The sequence below is a fragment of the Artibeus jamaicensis genome, unplaced genomic scaffold (assembly GCF_021234435.1).
Source record: "Artibeus jamaicensis isolate MK-2021 breed Jamaican fruit bat unplaced genomic scaffold, CSHL_Jam_final contig_1015, whole genome shotgun sequence".
NCBI classification, from domain to species: Eukaryota; Metazoa; Chordata; class Mammalia; order Chiroptera; family Phyllostomidae; genus Artibeus; species Artibeus jamaicensis.
The window spans coordinates 7,935,884-7,954,863 of record NW_026521194.1 but is presented as its reverse complement, the minus strand read 5'-3'; the positions used below and the strand labels follow the sequence as shown (position 1 = coordinate 7,954,863).

The following is an 18,980-nucleotide window of genomic DNA, read 5'->3' as shown; positions in this document are numbered from 1 at the left end:
GTTGGACCTCTGGTCAGGGCACATATGAGAATCAACCCATGAATACATAAACATGTGGTACAACAAATCGATGTTTCTCTTTCTCAATGCAATAAATAAATTTTAAAAATGTTACAAAATAATAGGATGTTAAAGCAGCTGGAAGGGACCAGACAGATGCCTTGCCTTGCTCAACTGTCATTTTAATGATGAAGATATACAGTTTGCCTGTGAGAATCTGTAATTCCCTACTCACTGCAAATGTTTTCATATAAAAATGAGGTGCCTGAACTCATATCTTGATAAATGGTAATATCCCTCTCCCGTCCCCCCTCTGAGCTTGAGCTCTTTTCCCATCTCCATTGGAAATGGCATGTGAACTGCTTGCTCCAAACCCTGAGGAGCAAAGGTAATTTATGTCAGCAAAGCTGTGTCAAAATTGCTCTGATCAAAAGGTGACAGTGCACCACGCCTGGGTTTGCGGTCACCGTGAACGCCAGCAATTCTGTACCTGGCCTGGGGAGGCCTGACTCCAGGCAGGCCCCAGAGCTGCTAACCGGACCCCTTCGCCCCTGGCGCTCCGATGCCCCTATGCGTCAGCTTTGCCCCCACACGGGCTTGGGAACGACCTAAAGTCGCTGAGTCAGCATTAGCGTCCACCTCCAGGGACAGTGCAGCCCAGCCACACCCCACCGTGTCAGCTGGAGGAGAGTGAGTGGAGACGGAGGTGGCAGGGAAGGACGCGGTTCTCAAAACCCTTTTCCGTCCCCTCTAGGTTGATCTCAATTTACCGCCAGGGGGCACTGTGCGGAAAAGACGACCGCAGACTTTGGGGCGGGGCGGGGCGGGGGGGGGGGGTTAAGGCGCTCCGGGATTGGTCTCGACAGCCACGTGGCCCTGTTATAATTGGCCGGATGGACAGTTAAGTCCTCCGCTAGTCTGACTTCATTGAGGGACACCCCCGCGAACACTCAAACCCCTTAACCTACTGTGTTTGGGGAAGGGCCCATTGTCCCATTGTCCAGGGACTCACTTGAGTGTCAAGTTGCCCCGGCTGGGAGCTGAATCTCCTGTCGGCTTGGGGCCTCGTCTGGTCCTCTCGGCGGTGGGATGGATACCGCCTGCCTTGGGAGGGGATGGGGCCGCGTCCAGCTGCCCAGCTGTCCAGGCACTGACGCTCAGTGCATCTCAGAGCTGCTCGGGTTTCCTCCCCCACCCCACCCCCGGCCTGTCCCAGCGGCTGAGCCAGCATCCTAGGCATCCTCGGGCTAAATAAGGAGCCTGCGTGGGTCAGGGGGCGGGGGCTGGGGTCCCGGGGGGCTCGGGGCAATCACGCCAAACAAGGCAAGGAGGGGAGCGAAGTATAAAACCAAGGCCCAGGGCTGAGCACCTGCCCGCGCCCCTACCGTGCCTTCCGGAAGGGCTCCCTACCGCCCGCTACCCAGCTAGTTGGACTTAAGTCCCGAAGTCGACGCCCCCTACCCCCACGGTGAGTCCCGAACCTCACACCAGCCCGAGACACTTCCATACCCGGGCTATTTTGAATCCGGAGGCAAAGACTGGAGGTCGCAGTGTCTGGGTCAGCCTAGACCCCCGTGCTTGTTTTCTGCTCCCCAGATGTCCAAAGCAGCTCCCGCCAAAAAACCGGTGGCTACGGCCCCGCCTCCGGGATGTACCCTGGACATCAACGACCCCCAGGTCCAGAAAGCGGCCATTCGCATCCAGGCCTCTTACCGGGGCCACAGGTGAGGGGAGGCCCTGGAGCCTCTGAAGGAAGCGAACTGGGGCTGCAGAAACCGCACTCCTGCGTCGGGGAAGGGCGGTACCGAGCACAGTGCGGTGCACTGCTAGGTCAGCGGGGCGAGGGCACAGCAGCTACTGCGGTGTGGAAGGGTGGCCCACAAGAGTAGACCATTCTATTAGGGTAGCGATTCAGGAGCGATCCCTCTCCCTCCCCATCCTCGGTGTGTAAGGGTCTAGTGGGCCAAGGGGGCAAGCGGGGGAAGGTGTGCGGGCAGACAAGGCTGCGGGCGAGTGGGGACAGTGTCCGGGGAGCTCCGGGCCCTGACCCTGCCCGCGGGTAGGTCCCGGAAGGAACTGCGGGAGAAGGGGCCGCCGCGAGTGCTGGAGCCACTGAAGGACGTAGTGCTGATCGAGGGCAGCGCGGCCAAGCTGACCTGCCGCATTTCGGCTTTCCCGGACCCATTCATCCGCTGGAGCAAGGATGGCAAGGAGCTGCGCGACGGGCCCAAGTATCGCTACGTCTTTGAGGACCCGGACGTGGTCGCGTTGGTGGTGCGCGACGGCGAGCTGGCGGACTTGGGCCAGTACAGCATCAACGTAACCAACCCCTTCGGCCAGTGCTCCGACTCCGCGCGCATCCTCGTGGAAGGTACGCACGCTCCGGGCGCAATGCTGCCGCGCAGAGCAGCACAGGCGTCCTCAGGCGGGGTCAGCGGCGTGTTTATCCCTGGGCCTGGTCGAGTCTGTAGGAGGATGTGCCCCCCCCCGCGCGCCCCCGCCAGCCCCTGGCACAGCCTGAGGCACAGAGCAGGGTGCAGCGCTGCAGGGGCTGAGTAGTCCTTTCCTACCTCGGAATCCTGTCCCACCAGGCTGAAAAGTCCGCTATGGGTTTCACTCACTCACCCGGGCTAAGTCCGTTGTGGATTTCAGTCACTTGACTTCAGGGCCCCAAGGTCACAGGGATCCAGAGACAGAGCCAGGGTTAGAGAGAGCCCTGGTCTTCCAAAGCAATTTCCACCACCCAGAACTGTCTCCAAGGGACCCCGAGGCATGTGAACATTCCAGAGCTTTCACCTATAGTATCTTTCTCTCTTTGTTTAAAAAAAAAACAACAAACGACCACACCTGATTGATTTTAGAGATGGGGGGGGGAGAGAGAGAGATTGATTTATAGTTCCACTTATTAACGCGTTCTTTGGTTGATTCTTGGATGTGCCCTGACCAGAAATTGAACCCACAACCTTGGTGTATCAAGACGTGTTCTAATCAACTGAGCTACCCGGGAAGAGACTTAGTATCTCTTTTGACTTCCATTCAATCCTAAAAAAGTAGTAGAGGCAGGGTTTAGTCTCCTTTAATAGCCGAGTTGCTGAAGCCCCTGAGAGGCTAAAGACTTGTTCGAGGTAACGGTGGGAGTTTAAATTGGTCTCCTATTTATGGCCGGGTATTAGCTGGGAGGGTGATATCCCAACTAACCTTTAGGTCCCTCACTGGGTCGCATTCCCTGTGCCTTCCTTTAGTCCCGGCGAAAATTCAGAAGGGACCGGATAACACTAAAGCGCGCAGAGGCGCCACGGTGACGCTGACTGCGGAGATCCTGGGCGAGCCTGCGCCCGACGTGGGCTGGACCAAGGACGGCGTGGACATCGAAGAGGATGACAGGCGAGGGCGGGGACCTGCTGCCAGGGCAGGGCCTGGCGCAGGAGCCCGGGCCGGATGTGACATAGAAAACCCGAGGGAGAAGGACCAGGGTGGGGAACTGGGAAGGGAAGAACAGATCTGGCCAAGTGGCCGGGCCAGCCGAGCACGTAACCTGACCTGCCGCCCCGCCCCGCCTCTCCTTCCCCCGCAGGGTGTTCTTCGAGATCGGTACTACCACCACCGTGCTCACCATCCGCCGGGCCACACCCCAGGACAGTGGCAAGTACGAGGTGTACGTGGAGAACTGCCTGGGTATGGACCAGAGCTTCGCTCGCGTGGACGTGGCCTGAAAGGGACCCTCGGAACTTTCGCTCCGTTTCCAAGCCCAGGGGTGGGTGGCACCAATAGCCCCTCCCCCGCCAACTTGCTTAATAAAGCTGCTCCCTCGGACCCTTCGCGTCTGTTCTCTTCTTTGGAGTCGCTGTTTCCACTCCCCGGCACCCGCACACACACTTATTCCAGACCCACACACCAAAGTCACAAAATGCTGGGTCAGCGGGAAGTTTGGAGAGCGCCTAGGCCCTTGTCATACTTTACAGACAGTGAGTCTGACAGAGGCTTCTGTCGCGTTGGGAAGGTCCTTCAGTTCCTGCGGGAGGGGCGGGGGCGTCTATGACTTCGCCTTCTCTCCTGCTGTATACCTCAAGCCTCACCCTCTCCTGGGGAGTTTGCGCGCTAGCCAGTCTGTTTCAAGGGTGACTCCATCCCCTCCTGTCTCCAGCCTCGCTTCTCCTTGTGACCTAGTCCTCTACTTTGGCTGCTACCCCTGGGCCCATTTCCAGACAGCTCGTGGTCCTAAGTCGGGTTCCAACCTCTGCTTCTTAGGCTCCACCCTTCTTCTCACTTAGACCCACCCCCTGAATCCATGACCACGCCCCCACGTTCTCCCACAAATTCCATCTCTCAGAAGAGGGGGTAAGGAACTTCAGAACTACAATTCCCGGCAGACTTTGCGAAGTTCTCGCGTATTGCGAGAAGACACGTGCGCGGAAGGAGCAAGCAATAGCCGGTGGCAGAGCTGGAATAGAGGGCACTAGTGGTAAAAGGGTTTGATGCGGGGGCGAAAGGGGTTCAGGGCAGGGACAACTCCTAGACGAAGGGCGGCTCGGAGGTCCCGGCCGGCTCTCCACACGTCGGGTGCTGTGCTAGTCCCATAACCTCCCGATACGCGTTAGGGTTTATTAGACAGTCGTGAGGTTCAGAGAGTCGGCAGTCAGCCCTCTGAATCCGCAGATTCAGCACTTGGCAGTTTTTGGGACTCAGGGGATTGGTACATTGTGTTTAGGATGCCAAAGGAACCTGTCTATTGATTCGGGGTTCACCACTTAGAGGTTAATTTTAAGATTTAGATTCATCGTATTTATCAGGTTTGGATTTATCAAATGCAGATAATGGTTAGTTTAATGCTTAGGACTGTAGTTAAATATTTAATGCTCACTCGGGATTTGAGGTTCAGTATCAGGGTTCACTGTTGGGATTAGGGCTTAATATCTAAAATGAGGATGGGCCAATTAGGAAATCAGTGGCTTGGGGTTTTGGTTTTTTTAAGGTTTGGGTGTTTGAAGGAGGTCTGTTGCTGAGTTTCTGAGCTTGCTGAGTTGGTGGGGAGATGGAAGTCTGTCCATTAGGGATCAGTTGCAGGGTATGGATTTCAGAATTTGGGAGGGATCACTGTGGGGTTTGAAGGCTGACTGAAATTAATTTGGGATTTGAGGTTTGTGTGGTGTTGTGCCCAGCGAGGAACTATACCGAATCTTGGGTTTAAATCCTGGGAGAGAGAAGACTCAGTGATACTATTTTGGGTTCAGGGTTTGGTTGGGTATGAGTGGGGTTCCTGGGTTGGGTGTGAGACGAGCCTGATTTCTCTGGGATTTGAGGTTTAGGTAGCAGCCGCTGTCATGCTCAAAGCTGTGATCCTGATCGGAGGCCCTCAAAAGGGTGAGGAGCCCGGGAAATGGGGGGAGGGGGTTGGGCCGGACTGGTTGGCGGGGTGGGGGCAGAGGGAAGCAGAAAGCTGAAATGTGCTGCTCTTTCCTCCCTCAGGGACTCGCTTCAGGCCTTTGTCTTTTGAGGTGCCCAAACCCCTGTTTCCAGTGGCCGGGGTCCCTATGATCCAGCACCACATCGAGGCCTGTGCCCAGGTAACCCAATAGGAGCCCCTCTTGCACTCCACTTCCGGCTCACCTCCTTCGCGCGCCGTATTTCCCCCTTTTCCAACCATGACCTCTTCCCACCAGGTGTAACTCCAGGGACCACGTTTTACAAATGACGCTATGAATGCGCCTCCCCCGGGTTGTGCGCTGCAGCTGTCTTGCTGTCTTATAATCTAGTCTGTCATCTGGCCCCTTCTTGCTTAGGTTCCACTCCTATATTTAAAGCATGGAATGTGAAATTAGGCAGGAATCTTAGAGACAACTTAGAGCCGTAGCATGGGAAACCTTCATGATAACAAAGCACAGAATCACACTACCCTTGCTTACTATGGAGTTAATTTCTTTATTGCTTTTGGTGCTGGGACTGGCCAGGTTTTGATTTGAGCCCAGTCCCTGCCTGCTAAAAGGACTTGAGCAAATTTCTTGTCCTTTCTCAGCCTAGGTTTTCCTATTTGTAACGTGGGGCGATTAGACCTACTTTGTGGGGTTGTGAAGCTTAGAGATATTTGCAAAGTAAGTAGTACAATGTAGGCACTTGATAAATGGCATCCTTATCTCATGCTGATCTCAAGCTCAAATTGACAGATAATAAATATGAAGGGATGAATGGATTATCCTTTAATGCAGCTTGGTAGACAAAAATCTTTCCTAGGGTGAGCTTCACTTCAGATGTGGGGGTGGGGGGATGGGTTGGCAGAAAATGTCATTTGTTTTTTTTCTGTAAAATGGCTCAAGTATTGCTTAGTTGTCTTTAATTTCATTTGAAACAATTTTGTTAGATTGTATTATGACAGCTGTCATATCAGCATGCATTTATTTAAAAAAATTTTTTTTAAAGATTTAATTTCTTTTTAGAGGGAGGGGATGAGAGGGAGAAAGAGGAAGAGAAATATTAATCTGTGGTTGCCTCTTGTGTGCCCCGCACTGGGGACATGGCTCACAACCCAGACATGTGCCCTGACTGAGAATCAAACTGGTGACCCTTTGGTTCGCAGGCCAGCACTCAGTCCACTGAGCCATACCAGCCAGGGTCTCAGCATGCATTTAAAAAAACTTATCAAAATTGGTGAAATTTTGTGTAGCCATTTTCATATGGAAGATAGAAGAAAATACACATTTTTGGCATACCATGTGTTATTATTATTTTTTTAAAGGAGATTTTTAAAAAAGACTTTATTTCTTTATCTTTAGAGGGGAAGGAAAGGAGGGGAGAGAAATATCAGTGTATGGTTGCCTTTCATGCGTCCTCTGATGGGAACTGGCCTGCAACCCAGGCATGTGCCCCGGCTGGGAATCGGATCTTGATCTTTTGGTTCACAGGCCCATGCTCGATCCACTGAGCTATACCAGCCAGGACTATGTGGTATTATTTGAAGAAGGGTAAAAACAACTGAAACACAGAAAAAGACTTGTGCAGTGTAGAGAGAAGGTGCTGTGACTGATCAAAAGTGTCAAAAGTGGTTTGTGAAGTTTTGTGCTGGAGACTTCTTGCTGGATAATGCTGCATGGCCAGGTAGACCAGCTGAAGTTGACAGTTATCAAACCGAGCTGTTGACTGAGAAACAATCAGCATTATACCACATAGGAGATAGCTGACGTACTCAAAATATCCACATCAATAAAGTTATTGGTGAAGTGTATATTTTATTTTAGGGGGGAAAAAAACCTAAACATACTTTTTGGTCAGCCCAACGGAATAAAAAAAGATGAAAAGATCAGTGACAGACTTTCTAGCTTCCTCGTTTTCCAGAGAAGAAATCAGGCCAGCTTGGAACATGAGTGGCCCAGGGCCACAGCTGAGACTGAAACTGTGGTTTCTGAATTTGGGGCCAGTACCAGGGATTTCTCACTCTTGTCTTTCCTTCCTATAAGATGTTATTTTTCTCTTAACCTCTTCCCTTGTCCTCAGGTCCCTGGGATGCAGGAGATTCTGCTCATTGGCTTCTACCAACCTGATGAGCCACTTACCCGGTTCCTAGAAGCTGCCCAGCAGGAGTTTAACCTTCCAGTCAGGTCAGGTGTTTGTGCGCATGTGCTGCATGGGGTAGGGGAGCCCTAGGCCTCTGAGTTCTCTGAGTCCTGTGCAGTAGGTCAAGTCAGCATTTGCCAGAAGTCACCCTCACACCCTAGGAGGTTTCTTATTTGGGCATTCCAGAATCTCTGTATATTTTGAGTTTCTCTGTGGGCCTTGGGCAGGTGTATCCTGGGAATAGGAGGGGTCGGTTCCCAGGCTCAAGGTGTCTGTCTCCTGCTATCTCACTGAGCTGGCTCTGGGGTCCCTGGGGGACAGGTACCTGCAGGAATTTGCCCCTCTGGGCACAGGAGGTGGTCTCTACCATTTCCGGGACCAGATCCTGGCAGGGGGCCCCGAGGCCTTCTTCGTGCTCAACGCTGATGTTTGCTCCGACTTCCCCTTGAACGCCATGTTGGCTGCCCACAGACAGCAGCCTCACCCTTTCTTGCTCCTGGGGACCACGGTGAGGGACCCTGGAGAGCTGGAGGGGGTCGAGGGAGCGATCCAAAGAGGTTCCTGGAATGCAGGGCGTGGGGAGGCAGGGACAGGCCAGGGAGTTGCAATGGGAATGCGCGTCAGGAGGGAGGGGTGCCAGAAACCCCAGCAGTAATGGAGGTGGCGGTGGAGAGAGCCCTTGAGCCCCTCGGCTGCTTAGAAGCAGGAGGGGAGGGCAGCTGTCAGTTCTCACCCCAGCTGAAGGCTTGTCAGTGGTGGAGCCGCAGAGCTGCGTGCCGGGTGCTGTAGGGGAGGGAAAACAAGAAAGAGAAAACAGACCTTGCTGCCCTGGAGCAGGCTGGTCACTGTCTCAGAGTGTCTGTCTTTCAGGCTAACAGGACACAGTCCCTCAGCTATGGCTGCATCGTAGAGAACCCACAGACACATGAGGTAAGAGGAGAGAGGAGGCTGGCTGGGTGCCTCTTCTGCGTGCCATCATTCTCCCACTCCTCAGCCTCTAGACCACGCTGGAGCCCTGTGGGGTGGGGCCCAGTCCCGTCAGACAGGTGGGGCACACCCTCAGTTGTTCCTTTTTATCCCTTTAAGAAAGAGTGGTGCAGAGGTAGCAGCTAAGTGCCACGGTGCAGTGCTCCCATAGCCATACTTGCCGGTTGCTATGGCAACACAAAAGGGGGCCCAACCCAGCCTACCTGGGAGAGAGTGGGGAGGGGCCCCTGGAGGAGGGGAGGTCTGAACTGAGTTAAGTGTGTTAACGTGAAGGAGACAGGCGTTGCAGGCTGAGGGAACGACATGTGCAAAGGCACGGAGGCAGGGGACAGTGTCTCCAGAATCAGGGCGGTGGGAGTACACTTGGCCAGCCCGGGGAGCGGCGGGGTGGGGTTTCTGAAACTGCCCTGTCTCTGAAACTCCCTGCTCTGGAGTCTAGCTGACTTTCATACACCCTCTGGTTTGTTCAAGTTTTAGAATTAAAAATACACGGGAACACACACACACAAAGTTTCACGTTAGGCGCAAGCTGGGTGTGAGGGAAACAGAACCTGAAAGACACAGTCCCTGCCTCTCAGGAAGCCTCAGTCTGGTGGGAGACAGTCAAAAACCAACCACTGCAAATGACGGAAGTGCCACTGCAGGTGGGGTGTGGCCGGAGAACAGGAGTGTCCAGGGCTGAGACGCTAACTCCGGCAGACAAGGGTAGGCTTAGAGAGGGAGTGACGGTGTCAGCTGGGTTTTCGAAATCGAACTTTTCCAGGTGGAGAGTTGGGAAGGGCATCCTGAAAGGCACCAGCACGCAGCGGCATGAGGCTGTTCAGGCAGCACTGGGGGGTGGGGAGGGCCCGGAGGGAGAAGGCACATAGTTTGGACTTACCTGGGAGGTGAACTTGAAGGGCAGTGACAGGATGTGCTCTGCTGTTCAGGATGACACCTCCCTCTGCCCCGTGGCAACAGGAAGGACCCAGAAACTTAGAGGGTCTGTAAGGATGGTGGCTGTGGCCCCTCCTCTCCTGACCCAAGCCTGCTCCCTCCTCAGGTCCTGCACTATGTGGAGAAGCCCAGCACCTTTGTCAGTGACATCATCAACTGCGGCATCTACCTCTTTTCCCCAGAAGCCCTGAAGCCCCTTCGGGATGTCTTCCAGCGTAATCAGCAGGATGGGCAACTGTGAGGCAGGCCCCATGGCCCCATAACCCCGAGTACCCTGAGCCCCAGACCACTCCTTCCCCCGTCTCTGCTGGCTGCGTCTCAACCTGCTCACCTTCCTCCTCCTTCCTTTCTTCCCCTCGTCATCGCCAGCCGAGCTTCCCCAGTCCCTCCCCTTCTAACCTCATTCTGTCCCTCTTCCTTATCCATCCCAGTTGCTCCTCTGTCACCACCTGCCCACTCCCCTTCTGGTCCATTTCTTTCAAGCTTTGAATGTCCCCAAGATGTCTTCCCGAACAAACAGTAATACACACACACACACACACACACACACACACTCTCAGGCTGAGGAAGCTCACCACCAGCCCTGGTCCCAGGGAGGTCTCCTAGGTCTGGGGACTGTCCCCTTCTGGGGCCCCCCTGCCTGCCTTCCCTCTCCCACCTCCTCCACCCGTGGCCATCTTTTCATTCCCACCCGTGTCTCTGCTTCTCTCTCCATCCCTCCTGGCCTCTCTGTTTCTGCTGAACTGGCATCTCTACCATCTCTCTCTCCCTCTTTCTGTGACTGTCTCTGCCCTCACCAGCTGCCTTCCTCTTGGGTGAGTCTGTCTGTGTTTCATTCCATCCAGTAAGAGGGAGGGACAGGAGGTGGGGTGCACAGGTCGGGGTGGGAGGAGAGTGGGATAACTGGGTGAAGCCAAGTCTGGCCGAGCTCCTCCTGGACACGGGGCAGCATGGGCAGCAGGTCCGTGCCTGGGGCTCCCCTGGGGTAACCAGCCCCCCAGCCGGGAGAGGAGGGGGCTGATGTACCTAAGCAGTAGGAGAGCTTCCTGGGACCTGAGCATCTCTTTGGAGATCTGACCAGACCTTTCAAGGCAGTGGGGTTGGTTCCCTTCAATTCCCATCCTCAAGAGACCATGTTGGCCACCGGGTTGGGCTCTGTTGGGGAACTGATGTCAGCACCCCACCCGCTCTGCCAGGGAGGACTCTTCCGGCTTGTGGCGGGGGGCAGGCACCATCCGCCTGGAGCAGGACGTGTTCTCCGCCCTGGCTGGGCAGGGCCAGATCTACGTGCACCTCAACGACGGCATCTGGAGTCAGATCAAGTCTGCAGGGTATGGCAGCTGCCCCTGTGGGGCGGCGGAGGGTTGAAGCCTCAGGATGCTGGGCGCAGCCCCTGCCGGTCCCTGAGCCCCTGCTCCACTCTGCGGTCCCCAGCTCAGCACTGTATGCCTCCCGCCTCTATCTGGGCCAGTACCAGCTCACTCACCCGGAACGCCTGGCCAAACACACCCCGGGGGGGCCGCGGATCCGAGGTACCACCTCCCCACCCTCCCCGCCACAGTTCTTAACCGCTGCCCCAACCCCAGCCCCCTCTGCCCTCAGAGCTGTGACTCTTGACCTCAGAACCCAGAGGTAAAATCTCCACCCCTGCCCTCCCTGGACCAGGAATGGTTTGGGGTATTTGTCCCCAGGTCCTCTCTTCTGCTTCTAGGAAACGTCTACATCCACCCCACAGCTAAGGTGGCCCCCACAGCTGTGGTGAGCCAAGGCGCAGGCCGGGGAGAGGAAGGGCTGGGGCGGGGGGCAGCGGGGGTTGGATTCCCCTAAGCTTGGCACCGTCTCTGCTTTGTCGTGGCCTTTCATGCGGCCTCAGCAGGTTCCCTCCCTGTTATGAGGGGGTTGGATGTGGGGTCTCACGAGCCTTTCCAAGGCTTATGGTCTGTGTTCCTTTCCACAGCTGGGCCCCAATGTCTCCATCGGGGAGGGCGTGACCGTAGGCGAGGGTGTGCGGCTCCGAGAGAGCATTGTCCTCCATGGAGCCGCGCTGCAGGTAGGCGCCGCAGCAGGGCCAGCAGGGCCAGGAGGCGGCGGAGGGGGCAGCCCTGGGCTCTGCGTCTGGTCCCTTCTCCCCCTCTCAGCTCACACGCTCCTGTTTGGCAGGAGCACACGTGTGTTCTGCACAGCATTGTGGGCTGGGGCAGCACCGTGGGGCGCTGGGCCCGCGTGGAGGGCACCCCCAATGACCCCAATCCCAATGACCCCCGAGCCCACATGGACAGTGAGAGCCTCTTCAAGGACGGGAAGCTGCTGCCTGCCATCACCATCCTGGGTATGGCTTCCCAGGGGGTTTGGGGCCTCCAGAAACCTCCACAGGTGATAGGTGGGCTCTGGGGGGAGAATTTGTGTGAGCCTAGCTGAGTTCTCCTTCAGCAAACATTTACCAAGTGCCTGCTGTGTGCCAGTCCCGGTGTGAGTCGCTGGGGGCATGCGAGATGGGCAGGGAGGGGTCCCTCCTGACGGTGGTGGCCCCCAGCTCCTTGCCCTGACCTCTCGCCCACACTGCAGGCTGCCGCGTCCGGATCCCGGCCGAGGTGCTCATCCTGAACTCGATCGTTCTGCCGCACAAGGAGCTGAGCCGAAGCTTTACCAACCAGATCATCCTCTGAAGGGCCCGTCAGAGCCGGCCCCCTACTCTTACCCCTCCACCCTCTGTCCAGAATGGACCCGGGGGGTCCAGGCAGAATCTCCACGGACCTGGGAGCAATGTGGGCGGGCCAAGAACTGCTGGCCTCCCTCTCCTCTCCCTAATAAACCCCAGGAACCTTGGAGCCAGCACGGACTCAGCTTGTGCCTGGACTGGGGTGGGGGTAGAAGGGGGGCAGCTGAGTCAGGCCCCCCCACATTAGCATTTAAATTGGAGTCGTTGCTGCGGGCTCATGAATAATGAATCTGGAGCCCTGGTAGATCTCCCCCTCCCACAGCCTCGGCCTCGGCGCTGCTGCTCCGGAGTGAGGCCCTCAAGGCTCCCAGCCTGGCGGCCCCGCCTTCAACCCTACCCTGCCGCTGCCGCCTGCTCGCCCGCCTCCCTGTTCCTCTTCACTGGGCCTGGCTCAGGCCCCGGAGTGGAGGGCTTTTAGAAGGAATGATAAAGGCTTGCAGTTGGGCAGTGGGGCGCGGGCGGCAGGCGCAGGGACTGGGAGCCAGGGGCCGAGGTTGGATCGACTGCGCATCTCCTCTCCGTCCCTGCCAAACCCCGGCCCAGGCCTGTGTTCTGTTCTTCCAGCTACGCCTGCTCCTAGCCCGGCTTTCGGCAGGGTGGAGGTTTCCCCCTCGCCCACCCGCAGCCTGGTGTCTTATCTTCTCCACCGGCAGGCAGGGCAGGCCTAGCTGGTGCCTTCCCCCTGCAGTCACGGTGCTAGGCAGTGCTGTTCTGGGATAGCGGGTGCCCAGCCACTGTGCTGGAGTACAGGAGGTGCCAGCTTTCCACTCCACATTCCTGAAACCCCAGAGAAACCCAGTTCCGTTCATGTTTGCCCATGACCCCCACTTGCCTCTCCTGGTGCCCCCCCCTCCCCAGCTGTGGGTGCGGTGCTTAGTTGCCAGATGAGCTGGTAATGATCGTAATCTGCTAATTGAGAGGAATCTAATTACCCGAAGAGAATGGGGGGGCAGGGCGTGGGTAGGAGGGAGGAGGGGGTCCTGGCAGCAGGCAGGGGGGACAGGCAGCAGGGTGCTGGGCCTTGTCATCAGCACCGTGTCTGGGACAGAGCCCAGGATTTCAGAGCTTCACAGCCAGGCAGTTAGGAAGATGCGCTTTTTGGGGAGCTGGGCTAGATGCCACCTCCAGGCCCTCGGGCCCTGCCCGCTGTGGGAAAGCACCTGTGAAGCGACCCAGGGTTTTTAGCAGCCCTGACCTCCAGGCTGCCTTGACCTAGCCCCTTCCTGTCCCTCAGACCCAGAGCTTCTCCAGAGCTTCCGTCCTCTCTGCCTGGGTTGGGAGGAGGCTGCGGATGCTTACCCTGGGCCTGGGGTCAGTTCCCTGAGGAAGAGGCTGGCAGAGGGTGGGCAGGGGTCTGGGTCCCTTCCCTCTCCTCCCCCCAGTCCTGACCCTTCTGTTCTGAGTGGTTGGCAGAGGCCATGGCAGCTCCATCATAAATATGATAATTTAATTATTTTCTCAGCAAAACACCGTGAAATCCAATAAGTCTGTGTCAGGCCCAGGCCCTCGGGACCCCCTCCGAGGCCCAGTGGGGGTGGGGACACGGTGGGGAGAGGCACTGGGAGGGGAAGGGGTCAGTGTTCCAAGCAGGAGGGGGCCAGTGAAGCTGAGGGCTGCGTAGCATGCCCCCCAGGCTGACAGAGTGTTTGTGTGTATACGCTTGGGTGGATGGGGTGACAGAAAGAAGTTGTAATCCCCCCCCCTCTGCAGCCCTGTCTGCCCTGGGAGGGACCTAGACCCTATCCATCTCTGAGGACACTGTCCAGGCCCAGGATGTGGGAGGCCCCTTCCCACAGCATGTCTGGGACCTCGTCCTTGTAGACTGAGGAGGGTGCTGGCCCCTGGAGAGGTTGGGGAGGGAAAACTGAGGGAACTAGGGTGGGAAGTGGGGGAGGGATGCGGGGGAGGGGTTTGCTCCTGCCATTAGTGCTTTTCTCGGTTTCCATAAAAAGATTATTCTGTAAAATCAGCGAGGGGGAGCGAGCTGGGGGCCAGGGAGGGGGTAGGTCCCTGGCACCAAGCTGGATGGGGTGATTGGGAGGAGAGCTGGGGATGGGGACTGAGCAGGAAGATCTGGATGGGCTTCAGGAGCGACCCAGGGGAGAGGCCAAGCTAAGAACATTGCCAGGAGTGGGGCAGGGACAGGGCTGTCATCTCCTGTCCCTTCTGTGGGGTCGCCCTGGGCCCTAGTTCCACCCCCGTCTCCATCCTCCCGATGCTCCCCCCACCACCACCCAGCGTTTAGCTGCCATTATCGGGGGAGCAGATTGCAGCCCCCTCCCCCTCTCTGGGAAGTAGGCGCAGCTGGGGCCCCGCCACATCTGCCGCATCAGCACGGAGCACAGCTGGGTGTGCCCAGAGCCACGATCCCCCACCCCAACACAAAGGGGGGTGGGGGCCAGAGAGAGCTGGAGCCCTGAGACAGACACACTGACACCTCTGCCAGCAGACACACACTCCTGGAGGGGAAGCTACACCCACCACCCGCAGGCTCCCTCGCATGCAGAAGGAACTGACAAACACGCAATTACTCTGCCCCACCCGCCACCCCCGCTCCCCTCCCCCCGCCCCCTCCTACTCCTCCTCTTCCTTCCCTCCAAGGTTCCCCTCTGTCACCACAGCCACCCCTGAGCTGCCCCAGGTTCTCATCTGAAAGGAGCCGGGGCCTCACCCTCCCCAAGCACATCCTTCTGGGAGGCTTGGTGGACGGGAAGGCTGGGGATGATGGTAAGGGGCTTCCAGTTCAAGGCGTGAGCCCGAAGAAGCCTCCCTCCGTGTCCATGGGGACATGGGGAGGGGTATGGACATGGAAGTCCACAATCTCCCCACAACAAACTCCCTTTGAGATGCTGGTCGTTGCCACCTGGGCGTGACGAGGTCTCCATCCCAGGACAGACTGGCTGGGGACTCTCTTCCCCTTGCCCCTGGGTTTCACTGGCCACCTCAAGGAGGTGCTGTGGGCCCTCACTGTATTGCCAGGAGCTCAGCGGCTCCCAGTGCTGGCCTCCGCCACTTGCTCCCACCCAACGATCTACCAGTTCCCTACCCTCAGCAATGCACCCAGCTGCTTGGCTCTGCTGCCCCTGGCATGTGCGGGTAGGTGGCTCGCCAGTGGTGGAAAAGACCCCCCTCTGCAGGAGAGATGAGCTGAGGTCCCTTCTATCCTCCCTCTTTCCTAGGCAGTCGCCTCTTGGCTCCTGATTGAATCCTGTCCCTTTGGCAGCCCTCCTCTCTCCCACTCGTCTCCTTGGTCCTGGTGTCTTGCCCTCAGCCCTCTCCTGCCTACCTCCCCACCCCCCTCCCGTGTCCCACGCCTCGCCCCGCCCCCGCCCCTCAGAGCTTTAATCCCTGCTGCTGCCGCGCTGCCTTATCTGTTCCCAGCAGCTTTCGCTGCTGCAAAGCCCTCTCCCCCTCCTCTTGTGGATCTTCTCCCCCCTCCTTCCGGGCTCTTTCTTCTCTCTGACCAGCACCGCACCCCCCACCCCCACCCTGTCTCTGCCTCTCAGGGCCCGTGACGGCTCCTGGCTGACACCAGATCTGCACCCCAATGCCCTCTCTCCAGCCCCAGCTCTGAGGTTGCCAGCTACCCACCCACTGCTCCACTGGCCTCTCCCCCGCCCCTCCCCCACAGGCCCCAAAGACTTGGTCAGTTTCTGTCCAGCCAAGATTTTTCATCTTCTTTTGCTCCCTTTCCTGCCCTCAATCTTGGACCTGGTCTCCTTCAGTCCCCGGTGACCCACTGTCTCAGTGTGGGCATCAAAAAGGGGGGTGCCACAGGAGAGGCGTCACGGCTGGGGTGGCCCTAGGACGGGGCCTGGGGTGCACAGTGCTGGTGGGCCGTGGGGGCAGGGCCTGGTGGTGGGGCGCTAACCCTCCTAAGTTGACTCAGATCACGTCTGGGCCTCCCCACCCCCCTTCTCTGGGACTCTCATTAACCGCTTCTCCTGCCTCGTCCGCAGCATAAATAACCCAGATAAATCAGCCGCGGTCCGCCCCCCGCCTCTCGGCCCCCGCACAGCCCGTTTGTCACCGCCGCTTGCTCACCAGCCAGGACTGGCCCAGTCCCGGCCTCCGCCCCCATCCTTGCTCCTTCCCACCCACGTCTGTCCCACACTGGCTCGTCCCTTGGTCCACACCAGAGCGGGCTCTGGGACAGGCGTGTGAGTGTCGGGGGTGGCATGGGGGTATCCTTTGGGACCAGGAGGAGGCTGAGGACTCTCTCTAGGAGAACGCTTTCTAGGAGTTTGGGGGTCATGTCACTCATGACTGGGGACACCCAGGGGCAGAGTTGGGCCCACAGGCCACAGGTGGTGGGACCGGGCCAATGCTCAGCCTGAGGGTCTGTCTCCTTGTGCCGGAAGAGCTGCCTCCAGGAGCCCTGAGCTAGAAGGGCCTGGAGACAGCCTTGGAGCACCCCAAGCTGCACCCTGGGGGGTCTCCAGGTTTGCCTTGGGGCCACTTTGCTCAAATTCAACCTCTTGCCTCCTCCCAAGTGCTCTGAGTCAGAACCCTCCTGCCCTCTCAGTCACCTTCCTCATGCTTCTGCCCCCCACCCCTGCCCCGCTCGGCTGTATGGATGTCACTCTGATGTCACCTCTGAGTCCATCCACCACCCTCGCTCTGTCAGGAAGCCTAGTTCATCCCCTGGGGGGGCGGTAGGAGGGTGGAGGATTGGGCTGGGAACAAATCCAGGGAATAGGGGCAACTGGAGGACAGAGGACACCTGACTGAGGCTTCACAGCCTGACCCTGCAGTCACACCCTCCCCCCACCCCGTGGCCCCCTGCACCGGGCACCCACACTCCCAACCAGAGTTCCCGACAGCCCTTCCCATTTCAGTCACACCCAGTCCAGGTTCTGGCCCGCAGCACTGGCCCTGGTGCTCACTGCAGGGTGCAGCTGGTCCCCAGGGAGTGGGTGGGGGAAGCAGGGAGGGGATGGGAGAGCTTGGGCGCTGGGCTGGGAGTGGGGGTGGGGAGGAAGCTGGGCCGGGCCCCAGGGACCAGCTGGGCAATGAGCCGGGGAAGCAGCCAGGAGGCTAAATGAGGGAGATTATCACCCAACTGCAGCCGGGCAGAGAAGGAGGCAGGCAGGGAAGCGGGGAGAGGGAGGGGAGAAAGGACGGGGGCCAGAGAGAAAGAGGGTGTGGGGGGCCAGGGAGAAAACGGGAGACACTGGAGTGGGGGGTTGACCAAGGGATGGCCTGGAAGACTGGGGGGGGGACTCCCACTGAGCACAACCGGCATCCCTGGGCCTCTGGGGGACCAGATGACGGGGACTTGGGGACAACCGGAGCAGCTGCCTGTGGGGCAGCAGTGGAGGGCATGTGCTGTTCCGTTTCCGAGGCCTGCAGCTCCCTGCCCTCCCCCCCGACCAGGTTAGCTCCCAACTGCCTTCCCTCTAGAGGTCGGAGGCCCCCTGCCAGGCTCTTAGAGGGAGAGAGGGTGTGCTTGGGGCTGGTGGCAGAGGCCAGTGTGTGGGGGGAGCATGACCCTGTGATCTCGATGGGTGGCAAGTTGGGGACGTGCCTGGGGTCCGGGGCTGCCGCGAGCACTGGGGAGAGCTTGGGGCAGCGCCCCACTTTTCTGGCTTAGCCCCAGACTGAAATAACCTTAAAAAAACAATTAAATCACCTTTTTAAAAAACTCAGTAAAGAAAAATCAATACTAGGAGAAAGGGGAAGAGAGAGGCTCGGGGAGGACCAGGCGGCGGGAGAGGAAGCACTGGAAGGGTCTAGACGGCAAGTGCAGCGGGGAGGGGCCAGCCTGGGAGGGGCTGCGGGGGGCAGAGTGCTCACTCAGAAGCCACTTCCAGTGCCAGCCCCACCTACCCGTTAGGGACCCCACCGATGCAGCCCCTGCCCCAGGGGTCTTATCTTCCCAATTTGGGGGAGCTGGCTTGTGGGGAAGCCCAGCCGTGTGAGCCCGGAGGAAGCTACTTTGATGAGGTTAGGGACAACCCAGCAGGGGGTCGCACATGGCCAGGGGTGTGTGTGCCTGTGACACCTGTGCTGGGGTGACCTGTGGTGACTGAAGGGGCTGACCTGGACTTGCAGCCAAGGGTGGGCAGAGTGGATCCCTGCCCGCCTGCCCCCGCTCCCCACCCCCCCAACCCCGGGCCCCTCCAGGGCTTAGCAGGGGCTGCGACCTGAAGGGCAGGCCTGCCGCCTGACACAGGGGAGGGTGGCCACCGGGCAGTGGGTGGACCTCGGGCTCTAATCCCCAGCAGCTGCAGTTCCCCTCAGATCGATTCCCTTCTCACTTTTTTTTCAGCTGCTGGTTCCGCGGCTCAGATCGATGGAGCCGCCTCCCCCGCCCTTCAGAGCTTCCTCTCCCTGCTGCTCATTAGCGCCCCGATTAATCAGCCCCCCATTTCCTCCAGGGGACAAGTGCTTCCTCCCCCACGGGGGCTCACGTTTTTATAGGGCCCCCCAGGCCACAGGCTGCTCACTGTGACCCCCCCACACCTACCCGGCAGCACCCAGGCCCCTCCTGTCCTGCTGCCGGGGCGCCCTGCCTGACAGCAGGCCCACACGCCTGCCCCCCCCCCAGAACAGCAGCCACCCAAGGCTGCCCTGCCCCACCCTGCCGGGGGCTCCACCTGGGTCTGCCTCTTAGGGCTGCACCCCTGTGCAGGCCCTGCACCTCTCTGATCCCTTCGATACCCCATTTGGCCTCCCTGCTCCCTGGCCTGTTCACTCAACAGCAACCTCCCCAACCCCACCCCCAGCCTGGCTGTGGCTACAAATTTGGGGAACATTTGAGGAGGCAAAGTGGCCATAGATGTGCAATTCA

At 58.4% G+C, this 18,980-nt stretch overlaps 2 protein-coding genes across 6 annotated transcripts; both read left to right on the top strand.

Moving 5' to 3' along the window:
• Nucleotides 1-1,412: 1,412 nt before the first annotated feature.
• Nucleotides 1,413-3,815, top strand: SPEGNB (SPEG neighbor). The gene is made up of 5 exons (XM_037143508.1): nt 1,413-1,468; nt 1,597-1,724; nt 2,064-2,371; nt 3,243-3,384; nt 3,575-3,815. Exons 2-5 carry the CDS (start codon nt 1,597-1,599, stop codon nt 3,711-3,713), a joined length of 717 nt encoding a protein of 238 aa, XP_036999403.1. The 5' UTR covers nt 1,413-1,468; the 3' UTR covers nt 3,714-3,815.
• A 582-nt stretch (nt 3,816-4,397) lies between these two features.
• On the top strand, nt 4,398-12,301 carry GMPPA (GDP-mannose pyrophosphorylase A). 5 transcript variants are annotated; one of them, XM_037143475.2, is made up of 13 exons: nt 4,398-4,462; nt 5,301-5,361; nt 5,467-5,564; nt 7,486-7,589; nt 7,867-8,053; nt 8,416-8,475; nt 9,575-9,705; nt 10,665-10,799; nt 10,903-11,000; nt 11,180-11,226; nt 11,426-11,518; nt 11,629-11,797; nt 12,034-12,301. In XM_037143475.2, the coding sequence occupies exons 2-13, from the start codon at nt 5,322-5,324 to the stop codon at nt 12,132-12,134; spliced, it is 1,263 nt and encodes a 420-aa protein (XP_036999370.1). In that variant the 5' UTR covers nt 4,398-4,462; nt 5,301-5,321; the 3' UTR covers nt 12,135-12,301. The 5 variants fall into 5 exon arrangements, with proteins under 5 accessions (XP_036999370.1, XP_036999379.1, XP_053523365.1 ...); XM_037143484.2 differs by having other exon boundaries at nt 4,399-4,462; nt 5,307-5,361; XM_053667390.1 differs by having other exon boundaries at nt 4,441-4,459; nt 5,307-5,361.
• Nucleotides 12,302-18,980: the final 6,679 nt, after the last annotated feature.